The sequence below is a fragment of the Salmo salar genome, chromosome ssa10, assembly GCF_905237065.1.
Source record: "Salmo salar chromosome ssa10, Ssal_v3.1, whole genome shotgun sequence".
NCBI classification, from domain to species: Eukaryota; Metazoa; Chordata; class Actinopteri; order Salmoniformes; family Salmonidae; genus Salmo; species Salmo salar.
In genome coordinates this window covers 117693589-117710310 of record NC_059451.1, presented here as the reverse complement: position 1 = coordinate 117710310, position 16722 = coordinate 117693589, and the positions used below count along the sequence as shown (strand labels likewise).

The following is a 16722-nucleotide window of genomic DNA, read 5'->3' as shown; positions in this document are numbered from 1 at the left end:
ACCCAGATTGCAGTTCCTATGGCTTCCACTAGATGTCAACAGTCTTTAGACATTGTTTCAGGCTTGCTTTCTGAAAAATGAGGAAGAATGAGACCATTTTGTCAGTGGACTGTAGAATGAACCAGAGCTGGTTTACGCGCGTGACCGATTGCTCTTTGTTCTTTTTCCTTTCTATTGAAGACGCTATTGTCCGGTTGAAATATTATCGATTATTTAGACAATAGACAACCTGAGGATTAATTATAAACATCGTTTGACATGTTTCGACGAACTTCACCGGTACTATTAGGATGTATTCGCCTGCATGTTGTGACCGCCATTGAGCCAGTGGATTACTGAACAAAACACGCCAACAAAACAGAGTTTTTGGGACATAAAGAGGAACTTTATCGAACAAAACAAACATTTATTGTGTAACAGGGACTCTTGTGACTGCAACCAGATGAAGATCATCAAAGGTACGTGATTAATTTTATCGCTATTTCTGACTTTCGTGACTCCTCTACTTGGCTTGAAAATGTTTGTATGCTTTTGTAAGCGGGGCGCTGTCCTCAGATAATCGCATGATATGCTTTCGCTGTAAAGCCTTTTTCAAATCTGACACAGCGGCTGGATTAACAAGAAGTTAATCTTTAAACCGATGTATAACACTTGTACCTTTTATGAATTTTTATTTTGAGTATTTATGTATTTTGAATTTTGCGCTCTGCAATTTCACTGGATGTTGTCGAGGTGGGTCGCTAGTGGAACGCCTGCGCCAGAGAGGTTAAAGAAAAAAAAATAAGCAAACACGTTTGGTGTTCACCAAAAGGCATGTGGGAGACTCCCCAAACATATGAAAGAAGGTACTCGTCAGATGAGACTAAAATGTTGCTTTTTGGCCATCAAGGAAAACGCTATGTCTGATGCAAACCCAACACCTTATCACCCCGAGAACACCATCCACACAGTGAAGCATGGTGGTGGCAGCATCATGCTGTGGGGATGTTTTTCATCGGCAGGGACTGGGAAACTGGTCCGAATTGAAGGATGGTGCTAAATACAGGGAAATTCTTGAGGGAAACCTATTTCAGTCTTTCAGAGATTTGAGACTGGGACGGAGGTTCACCTTCCAGCAGGACAATGACCCTAAACATACTGCTAAAGCAACATTCAAGTGGTTTAAGGGGAAACATTTAAAAGTCTTGGAATGGCCTAGTCAAAGCCCAGACCTCAATCCAATTAAGAATCTGTGGTATGACTTAAAGATTGCTGTAAACCAGCGGAACCCATCCAACTTGAATGAGCTGGAGCAGTTTTGCCTTGAAGAAAGGGCTAGAATCCCAGTGGCTAGATGTGCTAAGCTTATAGAGACATACCCCAGGAGACTTGCAGCTGTAATTGCTGCAAAAGGTGGCTCTACAAAGCATTGACTTTGGGGGGGGTGAATAGTTATGCACGCTCAAGTTCTGTTTTTTCATCTTATTTTTTTGTTTGTTTCACAATAACAAATCGTCAAAGTGTTAGGCATGTTGTGTAAATCAAATGATACAAACCCCCAAAAAATCTATTTTAACTCCAGGTTGTAAGGCAACAAAATAGGAAAAATGCCAAGGGGGTGAAGACTTTCGCAAGCCACTGTATATACAGGGGTTACCGAGTCAATGTGCAGGGGTACGGGTTAGTTGAGGTAATATGTACATGTATGCTACCGTTCAAAAGTTTGGGGTCACTTAGAAATGTCCTTGTTTTTGAAAGAAAAGCACATTTTTGTCCATTAAAATAACATGAAATGGATCAGAAATACAGTGTAGACATTGTTAATGTTGTAAATGACTATTGTAGCTGGAAACGGCTGATTTTTTATGGAATATCTACATAGGCATACAGAGGTCCATTATCAGCAACCATCATGTTTTACTTAAGCCATATGTTTGACACCCCTGATGTAGAACCAACCAACAACTCACATCCCCTGCCAGACAACTTGTTTGGCCATGGTCAGGGCCAATAGAGCACTCTGTACTAATAGAAGATATTGCTCTAATACCTTGCACTGCGAATCCCTTGGATCAGTGATCTGAGTTCTAATCCAATTTGATATATTAACTAACATTAGGCTCATATATACACTACAATGGGGGCATTAAGAAGGGACTGCTGTTATAATCTGCCATAGACTTGGATGGATATTACAATCTGACTAAATTTAAACACTTCCAGTTCTTATGCCTGGACTATGGAGTTTAGCACGCCGATTCTAGATTACGACAATGGAAGCTCCAAAACTGGAATCAGTCAACAAGCAGAGTTTGACATGTGTTCTACTCTCTTGTGGCTTTGAGTCTCTAGTGACTCCTTGACAAGAGGGTAGAACACATGTCAAACTCTGCTAGTTGAATTGAATTGCATTTATTTGGGTTAAAACATATACAACAAGAAGCACACTGTATTCCCAGAGTTTAGCACTTGTTTCCAAAGTGGTCCTTTGATAGTAAATAACTATGAGTTATGTCATAAATAGTGTGAATAAGCCATATACTAAAGAGTATTAAACTGATAAATAAGGGAAGGACATTTTAACATATTGTTTTAGTAGCTAGAGGGGGAAGGATTAAGCCAGATCCATACTGAACCCATTGCGCATCCACAGTGAATGTTTTAGTAAAATACACACACAGACATTTTCTTAAGCAAACAGGAAGCTATGGCCCTTTGTTGTTACAAGGATGTATATTCTGCTAGTCCACACAATAGACACAGGCCACCTTATCTGTTCTATCATAACAACCTTAATGCAAGCACATCATTTTTTGATTCATTGCAAGTGGGTAAAGGTAGGACAGGGACTCCTCTCTCTCACTCTCTCTCTCGCTCTCTCTCTGAGAACAAAACAGCCCTTCATTTCACACCACTGCAGAGAAGAAGAACACACACTATGAGAGAGAAGAAGGGTCCTGTGGTGCTTTATTGGTATTCCTTCCAGGCAGCTGGTCAATACTGATCCTCATGGAGACAGACACACCACTCTCCCCTGCTGCTAGAGACATCCCTCTAGCTAGCCTCAGAGGAACGAGGGAGAGGGGGAAGGAGAGAGAGAGAGACAGACACACCACTCTCCCCTGCTGCTAGAGACATCCCTCTAGCTAGCCTCAGTGGAACGAGGGAGAGGGGGAAGGAGAGAGAGAGACAGACACACCACTCTCCCCTGCTGCTAGAGACATCCCTCTAGCTAGCCGAAGTGGAATGAGGGAGAGGGGGAAGGAGAGAGAGACAGACAGACACACCACTCTCCCCTGCTGCTAGAGACATCCCTCTAGCTATCCTCAGTGGAACGAGGGAGAGGGGGAAGAGAGAGAGACAGACAGACACACTCCTCTCCCCTGCTGCTAGAGACTAGAGGTCGACCGATTAATCGGAATGGCCGATTAGTTAGGGCCGATTTCAAGGTTTCATAACAATCGGTAATCGGTATTTTTTTACACCTTTATTTACCTAGGCAAGTCAGTTAAGAACACATTCTTATTTTCAATGACGGCCTAGGAACGGGGGTTAACTGCCTTGTTCAGGGTTAACTAGTCCAACGCTCTAACCACCTGCTTTACATTGCACTCCACGAGGAGCCTGCCTGTTACGCAAATGCAGTAAGAAGCCAAGGTAAGGTGCTAGCTAGCATTAAACTTATCTTATAAAAAACAATCAATCAATCAATCAATCATAATCACTAGTTAACTACACATGGTTGATGATATTACTAGTTTATCTAGCCTGTCCTGCATTGCATATAATCGCTGCGGTGCGCATTCGCGAAAAAGGACTGTCGTTGCTACAACATGTACCTAACCATAAACATCAATGTCTTTCTTAAAATCAATACACAAGTATATATTTTTAAACCTGCATAATTAGTTAATATTGCCTGCTAACATGAATTTCTTTTAACTAGGGAAAATGTGTCACCTCTTGCAACAGAATCAGGGTATATGCAGCAGTTTGGGCCGCCTGGCTCGTTGCAAACTGTGTGAAGACTATTTCTTCCTAACAAAGACAGCCGACTTCGCCAAACGGGGGATGATTTAACAAAAGCGCATTTGCGAAAAAAGCACAATCGTTGCACGACTGTACCTAACCATAAACATCAATGCCTTTCTTAAAATCAATACACAGAAGTATATATTTTTAAACCTGCATATTTACAGTAGGTCTAGTCTATATGATACACATGGCTGGAGACCTAGGTCTGGTCTATATGATACACATGGCTGGAGGTTTACAGTAGGTCTGGTCTATATGATACACATGGCTGGAGGTTTACAGTAGGTCTGGTCTATATGATACACATGGCTGGAGGTCTACAGTAGGTCTAGTCTATATGATACACATGGCTGGAGGTTTACAGTAGGTCTAGTCTATATGATACACATGGCTGGAGGTCTACAGTAGGTCTAGTCTATATGATACACATGGCTGGAGGTCTACAGTAGGTCTAGTCTATATGATACACATGGCTGGATACCTAGGTCTGGTCTATATGATACACATGGCTGGAGGTCTACAGTAGGTCTAGTCTATATGATACACATGGCTGGAGGTCTACAGTAGGTCTAGTCTATATGATACACATGGCTGGAGGTCTACAGTAGGTCTAGTCTATATGATACACATGGCTGGAGGTCTACAGTAGGTCTAGTCTATATGATACACATGGCTGGAGGTCTAAGTCTAGATGTTGACTCTTGATTTTCTGGTCTCAATGCAGCATTCATCCCCTTTTTCCCTTGTTGTTGTTAATGGAGAGTAGAATTCCACTCACTGTTTTCCTGTTTTTACTGCTATGTAGGCCCTATATGTAGGCCAGCAAGTTTGGAAATCGAGGATGCTGTCAACATGGATGAGACAATTTAAAGTTGAGTTCACCCCTTTTAAGTAGTATTTTCACTTCATTTAGTCTAATAGAGATAGCAGTATTTAACTAGGTCTAAAAGAGATTCCACTCTGTGCTCTGTCAATCCACAGGGGAGAGCAGGGCTTCTGGCAGGGCTATGTGTTGAAAGGTCACCCTACATATGTATTGTTAATATGCTATTGATTAGTTCCTGAATGAACCGGGTTGCCTGTCTGTGTGTTAGGTCTAGTCCACGTCCCATGTGTGTTAGGTCTAGTCCATGTCCGTGTGTGTTAGGTCTAGTCCACGTCCGTGTGTGTTAGGTCTAGACCACGTCCATGTGTGTTAGGTCTAGTCCACGTCCCATGTGTGTTAGGTCTAGTCCATGTCCGTGTGTGTTAGGTCTAGTCCACGTCCCATGTGTGTTAGGTCTAGTCCACGTCCCATGTGTGTTAGGTCTAGTCCATGTCCGTGTGTGTTAGGTCTAGTCCACGTCCCATGTGTGTTAGGTCTAGTCCACGTCCCATGTGTGTTAGGTCTAGTCCACGTCCCATGTGTGTTAGGTCTAGTCCATGTCCGTGTGTGTTAGGTCTAGTCCACGTCCGTGTGTGTTAGGTCTAGACCACGTCCATGTGTGTTAAGTCTAGTCCACGTCCCATGTGTGTTAGGTCTAGTCCATGTCCGTGTATGTTAGGTCTAGACCACGTCCTATGTTGGCTAACTATTTTTAAAAAGAAGATGGAGGAGAACAAGCTATAGGATGACAAATACCAGTTTTGGTGCAGGTACAGCCGATTAGCGCGAGCTAACACTACCTAGCAAATCGATACTTTGAGTCAAAATATCAATATAATATTGTCCAAAATAATATTGATATGTAACTATATCTATTTTTTCCCCATCACTAGGTCCCGTGTGGCTCAGTTGGTAGAGCATGGCGTTTGCAACGACAGGGTTGTGGGTTCAATTTCCACGGGGGACCAGTACGGAAGAAAAAAATGTATGAAATGTATGCATTCACTACTGTAAGTCGCTCTGGATAAGAGCGTCTGCTAAATGACAAAAATGTAAAAAAAATTTAAATTCCTTGCTCAGAACATGAGAACATATGAAAGCTGGTGGTTCCTTTTAACATGAGTCTTCAATATTCCCAGGTAAGAAGTTACAGGTTGTAGTTATTATAGGAATTATAGGACTGTTTCTCTCTATACAATTTGTATTTCATATACCTTTGACTATTGGATGTTCTTATAGGCACTTTAGTATTGCCAGTGTAACAGTATAGCTTCTGTCCCTCTCCTCGCCCCTACCTGGGCTCGAACCATGAACACATCGACAACAGCCACCCTCGAAGAAGCGTTACCCATGCAGAGCAAGGGGAACAACTACTCCAAGTCTCAGAGCGAGTGACGTTTGAAACGCTATTAGCGCGAACCCCGCTAACTAGCCAGCCATTTCACATCGGTTACACCAGCCTAATCTCGGGAGTTGATAGCCTTGAAGTCATAAACAGCGCAATGCTTGAAGCATTGCGAAGAGCTGCTGGCAAAACGCACAAATGTGCTGTTTGAATGAATGCTTACGAGCATGCTGGTGCCTACCACCGCTCAGTCAGACTGCTCTATCAAATATCAAATCATAGACTTAATTATAATATAATAAACACACAGAAATACGAGCCTTAGGTAATTAATATGGTCGAATCCGGAAACTATCATCTCAAAAACAAAACGTTTATTCTTTCAGTGAAATACGGAACCGTTCTGTATTTTATCTAACGGGTGGCATCCCTAAGTCTAAATATTCCTGTTACATTGCACAACCTTCAATTTTATGTCATAATTACGTAGAATTCTGGCAAATTAGTTCACAACGAGCCAGGCGGCCCAAACTGTTGCATATACCCTGACTCTGCGTGCATATTTAGCTAAAAGAAATCCAGGTTAGCAGGCAATATTAACCAGGTGAAATTGTGTCACTTCTCTTGCGTTCATTGCACGCAGAGTCAGGGTATATGCAACAGTTTGGGCCGCCTGGCTCGTTGTGAACTAATTTGCCAGAATTCTACGTAATTATGACATAACATTGAAGGTTGTAGACCTACTGTAAACCTCCAGCCATGTGTATCATATAGACCAGACCTACTGTAGACCTCCAGCCATGTGTATCATATAGACCAGACCTACTGTAGACCTCCAGCCATGTGTATCATATAGACCAGACCTACTCTAGACCTCCAGCCATGTGTATCATATAGACTAGACCTACTGTAGACCTCCAGCCATGTGTATCATATAGACTAGACCTAGGTATCCAGCCATGTGTATCATATAGACCAGACCCACTGTAGACCTCCAGCCATGTGTATCATATAGACCAGACCTAGGTATCCAGCCATGTGTATCATATAGACTAGACCTACTGTAGACCTCCAGCCATGTGTATCATATAGACTAGACCTAGGTATCCAGCCATGTGTATCATATAGACCAGACCTACTGTAGACCTCCAGCCATGTGTATCATATAGACCAGACCTACTGTAGACCTCCAGCCATGTGTATCATATAGACCAGACCTACTGTAGACCTCCAGCCATGTGTATCATATAGACTAGACCTAGGTATCCAGCCATGTGTATCATATAGACCAGACCCACTGTAGACCTCCAGCCATGTGTATCATATAGACCAGACCTACTGTAGACCTCCAGCCATGTGTATCATATAGACCAGACCTACTGTAGACCTCCAGCCATGTGTATCATATAGACCAGACCTAGGTCTCCAGCCATGTGTATCATATAGACTAGACCTACTGTAGACCTCCAGCCATGTGTATCATATAGACTAGACCTAGGTCTCCAGCCATGTGTATCATATAGACCAGACCTAGGTCTCCAGCCATGTGTACAGTCCGAAATGATTGACACCCTTGATAAAGATGAGCAAAAATTACTGTATAAAATATAATTCAAACACTGAGCTATATTGTATGCTCAAAGAAATACTACTACTAATACAATTGTTGAGAGACATTTTTTGTTTAACAAGCATGTTTTTCTCTTAAAGGGTAGGGGTGAAAATTATTGTCACGCCTGTTTTTCAACACCTCACCTTGTGAGGATAAAGGCACTGAGCATTTTCCTCAAATGTTTCATGAGTTGGAGAACACATTGGGAGGGATTGTAGACCATTCCTCAGTACAGAATACTTCAATATCATTGATGTCCTTTGCCTGTACTTATGGACGGCCCTCTTCACTTCAAACCACAGGTGTTCAATGGGGTTCAAGTACAGAGACTGAGATTGGCCATTACAAAAATGTAGATTTTGTGGCCAGTATACAATTTCTTTGTGTATTTTGATGTGTGCTTGGAGTTATTGCCTTGCTGGAAGATCTACTTATGGCCAAGTATAAGCCTCCCGGCAGAGGCAAACCGGTTTTGGAGCAAAAATAATCTGGTAGTGGGTAAACATACCGTTAACAAGGGCCCCAGGACCAGTGGAAGCAAAATAGGCCCATAACATCAAAGATCCACCATATTTTGTAGAAGGTATGTGGTTATTTTCTGCTCATACATTCTCATTTTAACACCGAACCCACCACTGGTGTGTGTGGCCAAAGAGCTCTATTTTCATGTCATTCAACAAATGTAAACGCCTGGGGTTTGCTAAACAGCAGTGGCTCTTGGATTGAAACTGGTGTTTTGGTCATGAAAATAGAGCTGTTTGGCTACACTCACCAGCGGTGGGTTTGGCATCTAAATATACAGTCATTTTTGCTCATCTTTTTCAATGGTGTCAATGATTTCGGATCCCACTGTATGTACTGTAGGGCCAAATCAGTTCAAACACGAGCCACAGTTGTAAGGAAGCTGTGGCATTATCAAGTTATGGAAACACGGACACTTTGTCAAACAGCGCAAAAAAATATAATCAGCAAAAAAGGCTGAGTTCAAGTAGGGATAGCTACAGTCCATCAATCTTCTGAGAAAGCGATGTACTATTGACCTCAATCAGTTAAAGACTAGAGCCACAGCTGTAAGGAGGCTGTGGAAACGTAAAATAAGCAGTACTGCAGTTTACAGCACGAGCTGAAGGAGCGCTTGTATCACCGCTGGGCCCCCCGATCCCTGCATCTAGTTGAAGTTGGGGATTTCAAGGAAAAGTGCAGTCGTTTTCTACAGAAAGAAGGAAGGAAAGGAGGAAGGAAGGAAAGAATGAAGAAAGGAAAGAATGACGGAAAGAAGGAAAGAATGAAGGAAGGAAAGAATGAAAGAAGGAAAGAATGAAGAAAGGAAAGGATGAAAGAAGGAAAGAATGAAGGAAGGAAAGAATGAAGGAAGGAAAGGAGGAAAGAAGGAAAGAATGAAGGAAGGAAAGGATGAAAGAAGGAAAGAATGAGGGAAGGAAAGGAGGAAAGCAAGTTTCAAGTTTAAATTAGAGGTCGACCGATTATGATTTTTCAACGCCGATACCGATTATTGGAGGACCAAAAAAGTCTTATGGTATAAACTTGGATTAGCTAACACAACGTGCCATTGGAACACAGGAGTGATGGTTGCTGATAATGGACCTCTGTACGCCTATTTAGATATTTAATAATAAATCAGCCGTTTCCAGCTACAATAGTCATTTACAACATTAATGTCTACACTGTATTTCTGATCCATTTTATGTCATTTTAATGGACAAAAGAAATTGCTTTTCTTTCAAAAACAAGGACATTTCTAAGTGACCCCAAACTTTTGAACGGTAGTATATATATTCTTATTCCATTCCTTTACTTAGATTTACGTGTATTAGGTAGTTGTTGGGGAATTGTTAGATTACCATGTTAGATATTGCTGCACTGTCAGAACTAGAAGCACAAGAATTTCGCTACACTCGGAATAACATCTGCTAACCATGTGTATGTGACCAATAACATTTGATTTGATTGTGTCTGAGTTCACTGTCCATTTGAAGGGTCAACCTGGCAGGGCATTAAGTAACCTGTGTGAGCTGCGGAAATACCTGGAAGAGGTAAAAGGGGAAATGTTTATTATGTCATCTCTCCAGCTCTGGCAGGGAAGAATGGCTGTTTATTCCAATCTGTTCTCTGTGACAGTGGATCTGGTTTCTGTCCCTGCATCCCAAGCATTTGTGGAGAGAATATTCAGCCTTTCATCAGGCTTGAGAAACCGAACAACCACTTCTCTGGAACACAGAGTCTTCTTGAAGATAAACCAGAGAATCGTGTTTGGTTGAACGGAAACACCCCCACACAAACACAAGCTGGCTGTGACATGACAGATTTGTGAAGAAGTGTTGTATTGTTTGTTTTTGCCATTGTTTTCATCAACCCTATTTGAAGGGGTTAGTCAGTGATACATGTTTAATATTACATCAACATAACTTTACATAACTTTACATAACATAACTTCATTTGTTGTTTCCTCTCTCTGTCAGATAAAGGTAAAGGTACTTGATTCTTCTTACATCTACTACTAAAGTAAAAACAAAGAGTGCTTATCCTTTAAATCCAAGTCACATTAGGATAGTTTTAATATTTAAACCTAACCAAATGTATGTCGTTCTGACCCCCCAGGGGAAAGAAGTGACATCCTAAAAACACATAAATGGCTCCTCCCACGCATATGCTACTTTCTGTCACTAACACTGAAACTGAAACTAAGCGATATACAAAAGAAATAGAAATGTTTTTATCAAACTTAAACTAAATAACAAATTGTAAATCATGTCTGAAAATATTAAATCACAAAAGTATATTAACCTTGGTAGGCTAAGGAATAAAACATGTATATCAATGCAGATACATTTCCCTATAAGTATATCAAGTATAGGCCTACAGTTGGACTGCAGCCCAGTGCAATGCATTAAGGACATTGGTGTTAGACAGATCCACAGATCCACAATCGCACTCCACACCACCCTTTCCCACCCTGGACAAAAGGAACACCTATATGAGAATGCTGTTCATTGACTACAGCTCAGCGTTCAACACCATAGTGCCCACAAAGCTCATCACTAAGCTAAGGACCCTGGGACTAAACACCTCCCTCTGCAACTGGATTCTGGACTTCCTGACGGGCCACCCCCAGGTGGTGAGGGTAGGTAACAACACATCTGCCACACTGATCCACAACACAGGGGGCCCTGAGGGGTGCCTGCTTAGTCCCCTCCTGTACTCCCTGTTCACCCACGACTGCATGGCCAGGCACGACTCCAACACCATCATTAAGTTTGCTGACAACACAACAGTGGTAGGCCTGATCACCGACAATGATGAGACAGCCTATAGGGAGGAGGCAGTGTGGTGCCAGGACAACAACCTCTCACTCAACATGAGCAAGACAAAGGAGCTGATCGTGGACTACAGGAAAAGGCGGGCCAAACACGCCCCATTAACATTGACGGGGCTGTAGTGGAGCGGGTCGAGAGTTTCAAGTTCCTTGGTGTCCACATCACCAACAAACTATCATGGTCCAAACACACCAAGACAGTCATGAAGCGGGCGCGACAAAATCCTTTCCCCCTCAGGTGACTGAAAAGATTTGTCATGGGTCCCCAGATCCTCAAAAAGTTCTACAGCTGACTGGTTCTACATCCTGACTGGTTGCATCACCGCCTGGTACGGCAACTGCTCGGCATCCGACCATAAGCCGCTACAGAAGGTAGTGCGTACGGCCCAGTCCATCACTGGGGCCAAGCTTCCTGCCATCCAGGACCTATATACTAGTTGTGCGTACGGCCCAGTCCATCACTGGGGCCAAGCTTCCTGCCATCCAGGACCTATATACTAGTTGTGCGTACGGCCCAGTCCATCACTGGGGCCAAGCTTCCTGCCATCCAGGACCTATATACTAGTTGTGCGTACGGCCCAGTCCATCACTGGGGCCAAGCTTCCTGCCATCCAGGACCTATATACTAGTTGTGCGTACGGCCCAGTCCATCACTGGGGCCAAGCTTCCTGCCATCCAGGACCTATATACTAGTTGTGCGTACGGCCCAGTCCATCACTGGGGCCAAGCTTCCTGCCATCCAGGACCTATATACTAGTTGTGCGTACGGCCCAGTCCATCACTGGGGCCAAGCTTCCTGCCATCCAGGACCTATATACTAGTTGTGCGTACGGCCCAGTCCATCACTGGGGCCAAGCTTCCTGCCATCCAGGACCTATATACTAGTTGTGCGTACGGCCCAGTCCATCACTGGGGCCAAGCTTCCTGCCATCCAGGACCTATATACTAGTTGTGCGTACGGCCCAGTCCATCACTGGGGCCAAGCTTCCCTGCCATCCAGGACCTATATACTAGTTGTGCGTACGGCCCAGTCCATCACTGGGGCCAAGCTTCCTGCCATCCAGGACCTATATACTAGTTGTGCGTACGGCCCAGTCCATCACTGGGGCCAAGCTTCCTGCCATCCAGGACCTATATACTAGTTGTGCGTACGGCCCAGTCCATCACTGGGGCCAAGCTTCCTGCCATCCAGGACCTATATACTAGTTGTGCGTACGGCCCAGTCCATCACTGGGGCCAAGCTTCCTGCCATCCAGGACCTATATACTAGTTGTGCGTACGGCCCAGTCCATCACTGGGGCCAAGCTTCCTGCCATCCAGGACCTCTATACTAGTTGTGCGTACGGCCCAGTCCATCACTGGGGCCAAGCTTCCTGCCATCCAGGACCTATATACTAGTTGTGCGTACGGCCCAGTCCATCACTGGGGCCAAGCTTCCTGCCATCCAGGACCTATATACTAGTTGTGCGTACGGCCCAGTCCATCACTGGGGCCAAGCTTCCTGCCATCCAGGACCTCTATACTAGGCGGTGTCAGAGGAAGGCCCAATTTTTTTCCCAAAGACTCCAGTCACCCGTCATAAACGTTTCTCTCTGCTACCTTACGGCAAGAGGTACCAAAGCGCCAAGTCTAGGTCCAAAAGGCTTCTTAACAGCTTCTACCCCCAAGCCATAAGACTGCTGAACAACTAATCAAATGGCCAGCCAGACTATTTACATTGACACCCCCCTCCCCCACCCCCTACCGCTGTATATTACTTTACCCCTACCTACCGCTGTATATTACTTTACCCCTACCTACTGCTGTATATTACTTTACCCCTACCTACTGCTGTTTATTACTTTACCCCTACCTACTGCTGTTTATTACTTTACCCCTACCTACCGCTGTTTATTACTTTACCCCTACCTACCGCTGTTTATTACTTTACCCCTACCTACCGCTGTTTATTACTTTACCCCTACCTACCGCTGTTTATTACTTTACCCCTACCTACCGCTGTTTATTACTTTACCCCTACCTACCGCTGTTTATTACTTTACCCCTACCTACCGCTGTATATTACTTTACCCCTACCTACCGCTGTATATTACTTTACCCCTACCTACCGCTGTTTATTACTTTACCCCTACCTACCGCTGTTTATTACTTTACCCCTACCTACCGCTGTTTATTACTTTACCCCTACCTACCGCTGTTTATTACTTTACCCCTACCTTCCGCTGTATATTACTTTACCCCTACCTTCCGCTGTTTATTACTTTACCCCTACCTTCCGCTGTTTATTGCTTTACCCCTACCTACCGCTGTATATTACTTTACCCCTACCTACCACTGTATATTACTTTACCCCTACCTACCGCTGTTTATTACTTTACCCCTACCTACCGCTGTTTATTACTTTACCCCTACCTACATTAACAAATGACCTCGACTAACCTGTACCCCCGCACTCGGTACCCACTCTTTATAGCCTCGATATTGATATTTTATTGTTTTACTTTTTATACCTTAGTTTATTTAGTAAATATTTTCTTAACTCTATTTCTTGAACTGCCTTGTTGGTTAAGGGCTTGTAAGTAAGCATTTCACAGTAAGGTCTACACCTGTTGTATTCAGCGCATGTTACTAATAACATTTGACTTGAAGTGGGATCTGTGTAGCTATAATTGAGGTGATAAATGTCAAAACTGACAAGATGAACCATGTGGATGTTAATTTATTACTCATATTGTGAAGGAGAGGTGAGACAGTGACTGAAGTAATAAAAGGAACTTGGACTTGACACTTTTAACAACCAGGTCAAGACATCACTCTGGTTCAAACATGATAAACTGCCTGGAAATAACCAGTCTGTAACAGCTGTCGTCGGAATGAGACCAAAGTGCAGCGTGGAAAGTGTTCATGATGTTTTATTTTCACCAAAAACACTCAAACAAAAATTAAACGAAAGCGCACAGTTCTGTCAGGTACAGATACGAAACCAAAAACAACTAACCACAAAACACAGGGGCGAAAAGGCTGCCTAAGTATGGTTCCCAATCAGAGACAACGATAGACAGCTGTCTCTGATTAGGAACCATACTCTGCCAAAAACAAAGAAATAGACAACATAGAATGCACATCACATCACACCCTGACCTAACCAAATAGAGAAATAAAACGTCTCTCTATGGTCAGGGCGTGACACAGTCAGTCAACAGTCATACAAATCAGTTAATCCATTAAATGAAATTTGCCCTGAAGGCACGATCGCTACAGGAGAAAGAGAAACAACTTGCTCTCGTTTTAACAGTTGAGTGATTTTCTGGTTTGTAATGTCTTCACAAACAATCACGAGACACACCATGCAGGAGGAAACTGTGTGTGTGTGTGTGTGTGTGTGTGTGTGTGTGTGTGTGTGTGTGTGGCGCCTATAAGAGAAGACCGGTTTTGTTTTAGATTTGCATGATGACCTACTATTAGGATCAGTGTTCAACAATGACTTCCTTAATTGTGCCACTCTGATATTTACAACCATTTAAATGCATCTTGAAACATAAGGTTGTTTTATCCTCTACTGCGAATAAGGTGTAAACTATCAATACATTTACCAAGTGCTCAAGTCGTTTACATAATGTGCACAAGTCCGTGTTACTCAATAAGACCCTGAGAGATTTGATAATACTTGTACAGCTGTAACATTGTAATAACATGGAATGAGCTAAAACTCTCCAGCTGTTAAAACATTTATCAGACTCCTAACATGTCTATCCAGCTGTCATTTGGAGCAGTAACCATTGCAAGAGATCAGAACAGAAGAACAGAAAACGGAACCGAGAAGAGAGAACAGAACATTGCTTTCAACAACAGGCACATTGCATTGAACCCAAAAAAATTATACTATGTTTTTTTTTTTACTGTTAAAAAATAAAATCACAGTTAGATACAATTTTCTTATTTTCTCAAATATCAACCAAACATGTATTAGGCAATTCTGAATGGTATGATTGTGTTATAAAAATGTGTTAAAATATGAACAGGGCTGAAAATAATTGAATGCTAAATGAAAATCAGGTAAACACCTCCAAGTTAACCTAAAATGTAATGAACACAAGCAATGGTACACAATGTAGCCCACATACTAGAGAGCCTCAATACGCTAGGATAGCAGACCAGTTCATGGGCGTAAAAGCCTACATAAGAAATGACCGACCCAGAAGAGTAAAATCAGATTTGATCAGATTTGACCGAAAACTGGGACACGGCAGGTGTTCGCATATTGATGCTTTCGCTGCATTATGATGACGATACAGTACAATGCCTCCTATGTTTAAGCAGCGTAGGCTATGTGGAGTAGAAGAAATCATGAGAAAAGGTCGTTATTACCATTTCGTTCCGGCTGTTAAGGTATTTTTCGACTTCTGATAAACTTCTCACTGCTGAGTCAGCGGTGGCCATAATCACCGAGTCGGTCTCGCGGTTGGCTTTAGGAATTGGAGTCGGTGTAGTGTTCCGTTCACGATGTTTCATCATTTGTAGTCTGACATGATCCTTGTCGACCGACCCTTCACACAGACTGATATGACCATTCTCTCTCTTTCCAAAGCCGAAAACACTGAACAATGTGCCTTCAGACTCCGCCCTGCTGAAGGTCTGCGGAGCAGGAGGAGGTTAACCCTATCCTTCTACCGTGGGTGAGGTTAACGACACAACCGACGTTTAAACCGACCGGCCAAAACCTACAACTGACCTTTACCTTAACCCTAACCTTAACCAAACCCTTGCCTAATTACATTCTGAAATGAAATATCGGTTTGGGCGTCATGCGTGTCCTTATAACATTTTCCTGCTTTCATTCCACCCTCCACCATACTGGAGACAGTGACTTGAGCAGTTTCTAAACGTCTCAGCCTATCATAATCCTATCACTACTCCAACCATTCCAAACATGTTAAACAACAGAAACTGATGTCACCATAATACAATCTGAAAGGACAAATGTAGGCTACCACAGTAGTCTCTTCTCACACACACACACTCACGCACTCACGCATGCACACACACCTTATCTAACCCATTCCCCCTGGAGCCAGTATCAAACCAAACAAAGCTAGCCCTCAAAGCAATTAAGGACTAGAAACAAAAAGGACAAAGGACAGTGCCTTGAGTGTTTACTCTTTGCGCAAAGAGATCCACCCTAGCAGGACCAGAGGCCATGAGATTGGGAACAGGCCAACCATTCTAGTCTTGGCCAAGTCCCACAAGCCTTTTTCATTTATGTATTCATGTAGATTGCTTAGTGTTTACGACTAGTTTCATCCGCCCAACTCGGTGGTTCTCCGACTGTGAAACTGTGAAAATATAAATGAGCTTTGAAGGTGTTGGAAGTCTTCCTACCTGAATAGAATACCTTATCTGTAATCCACACAGGCGTGTTGTCGCTGTAATCCTTCCTCTCTTGATTTATTGGTGAGGATTGGGGTTGTGCCTGAAATGACACCCTATTCCCTTTATAGTGCACTACTTTTGACCAGAGCCCTGGTAGTGCACTATATAGGGAATAGGGACCA

General features: G+C 43.1%; 1 protein-coding gene across 1 annotated transcript in view; it reads right to left on the bottom strand.

Annotated features, from left to right (window-relative positions):
- Positions 1 to 15961, bottom strand: part of LOC106561689 (transmembrane and coiled-coil domain protein 3) — a 37322-nt gene extending 21361 nt beyond the window's left edge. The window contains exon 1 of the mRNA XM_014125890.2: positions 15539 to 15961. Within this exon, the coding sequence (XP_013981365.1) occupies positions 15539 to 15685 (147 nt within the window). The 5' untranslated portion in view covers positions 15686 to 15961. The remainder of the gene's footprint in view (positions 1 to 15538) is intronic.
- Positions 15962 to 16722: the final 761 nt, after the last annotated feature.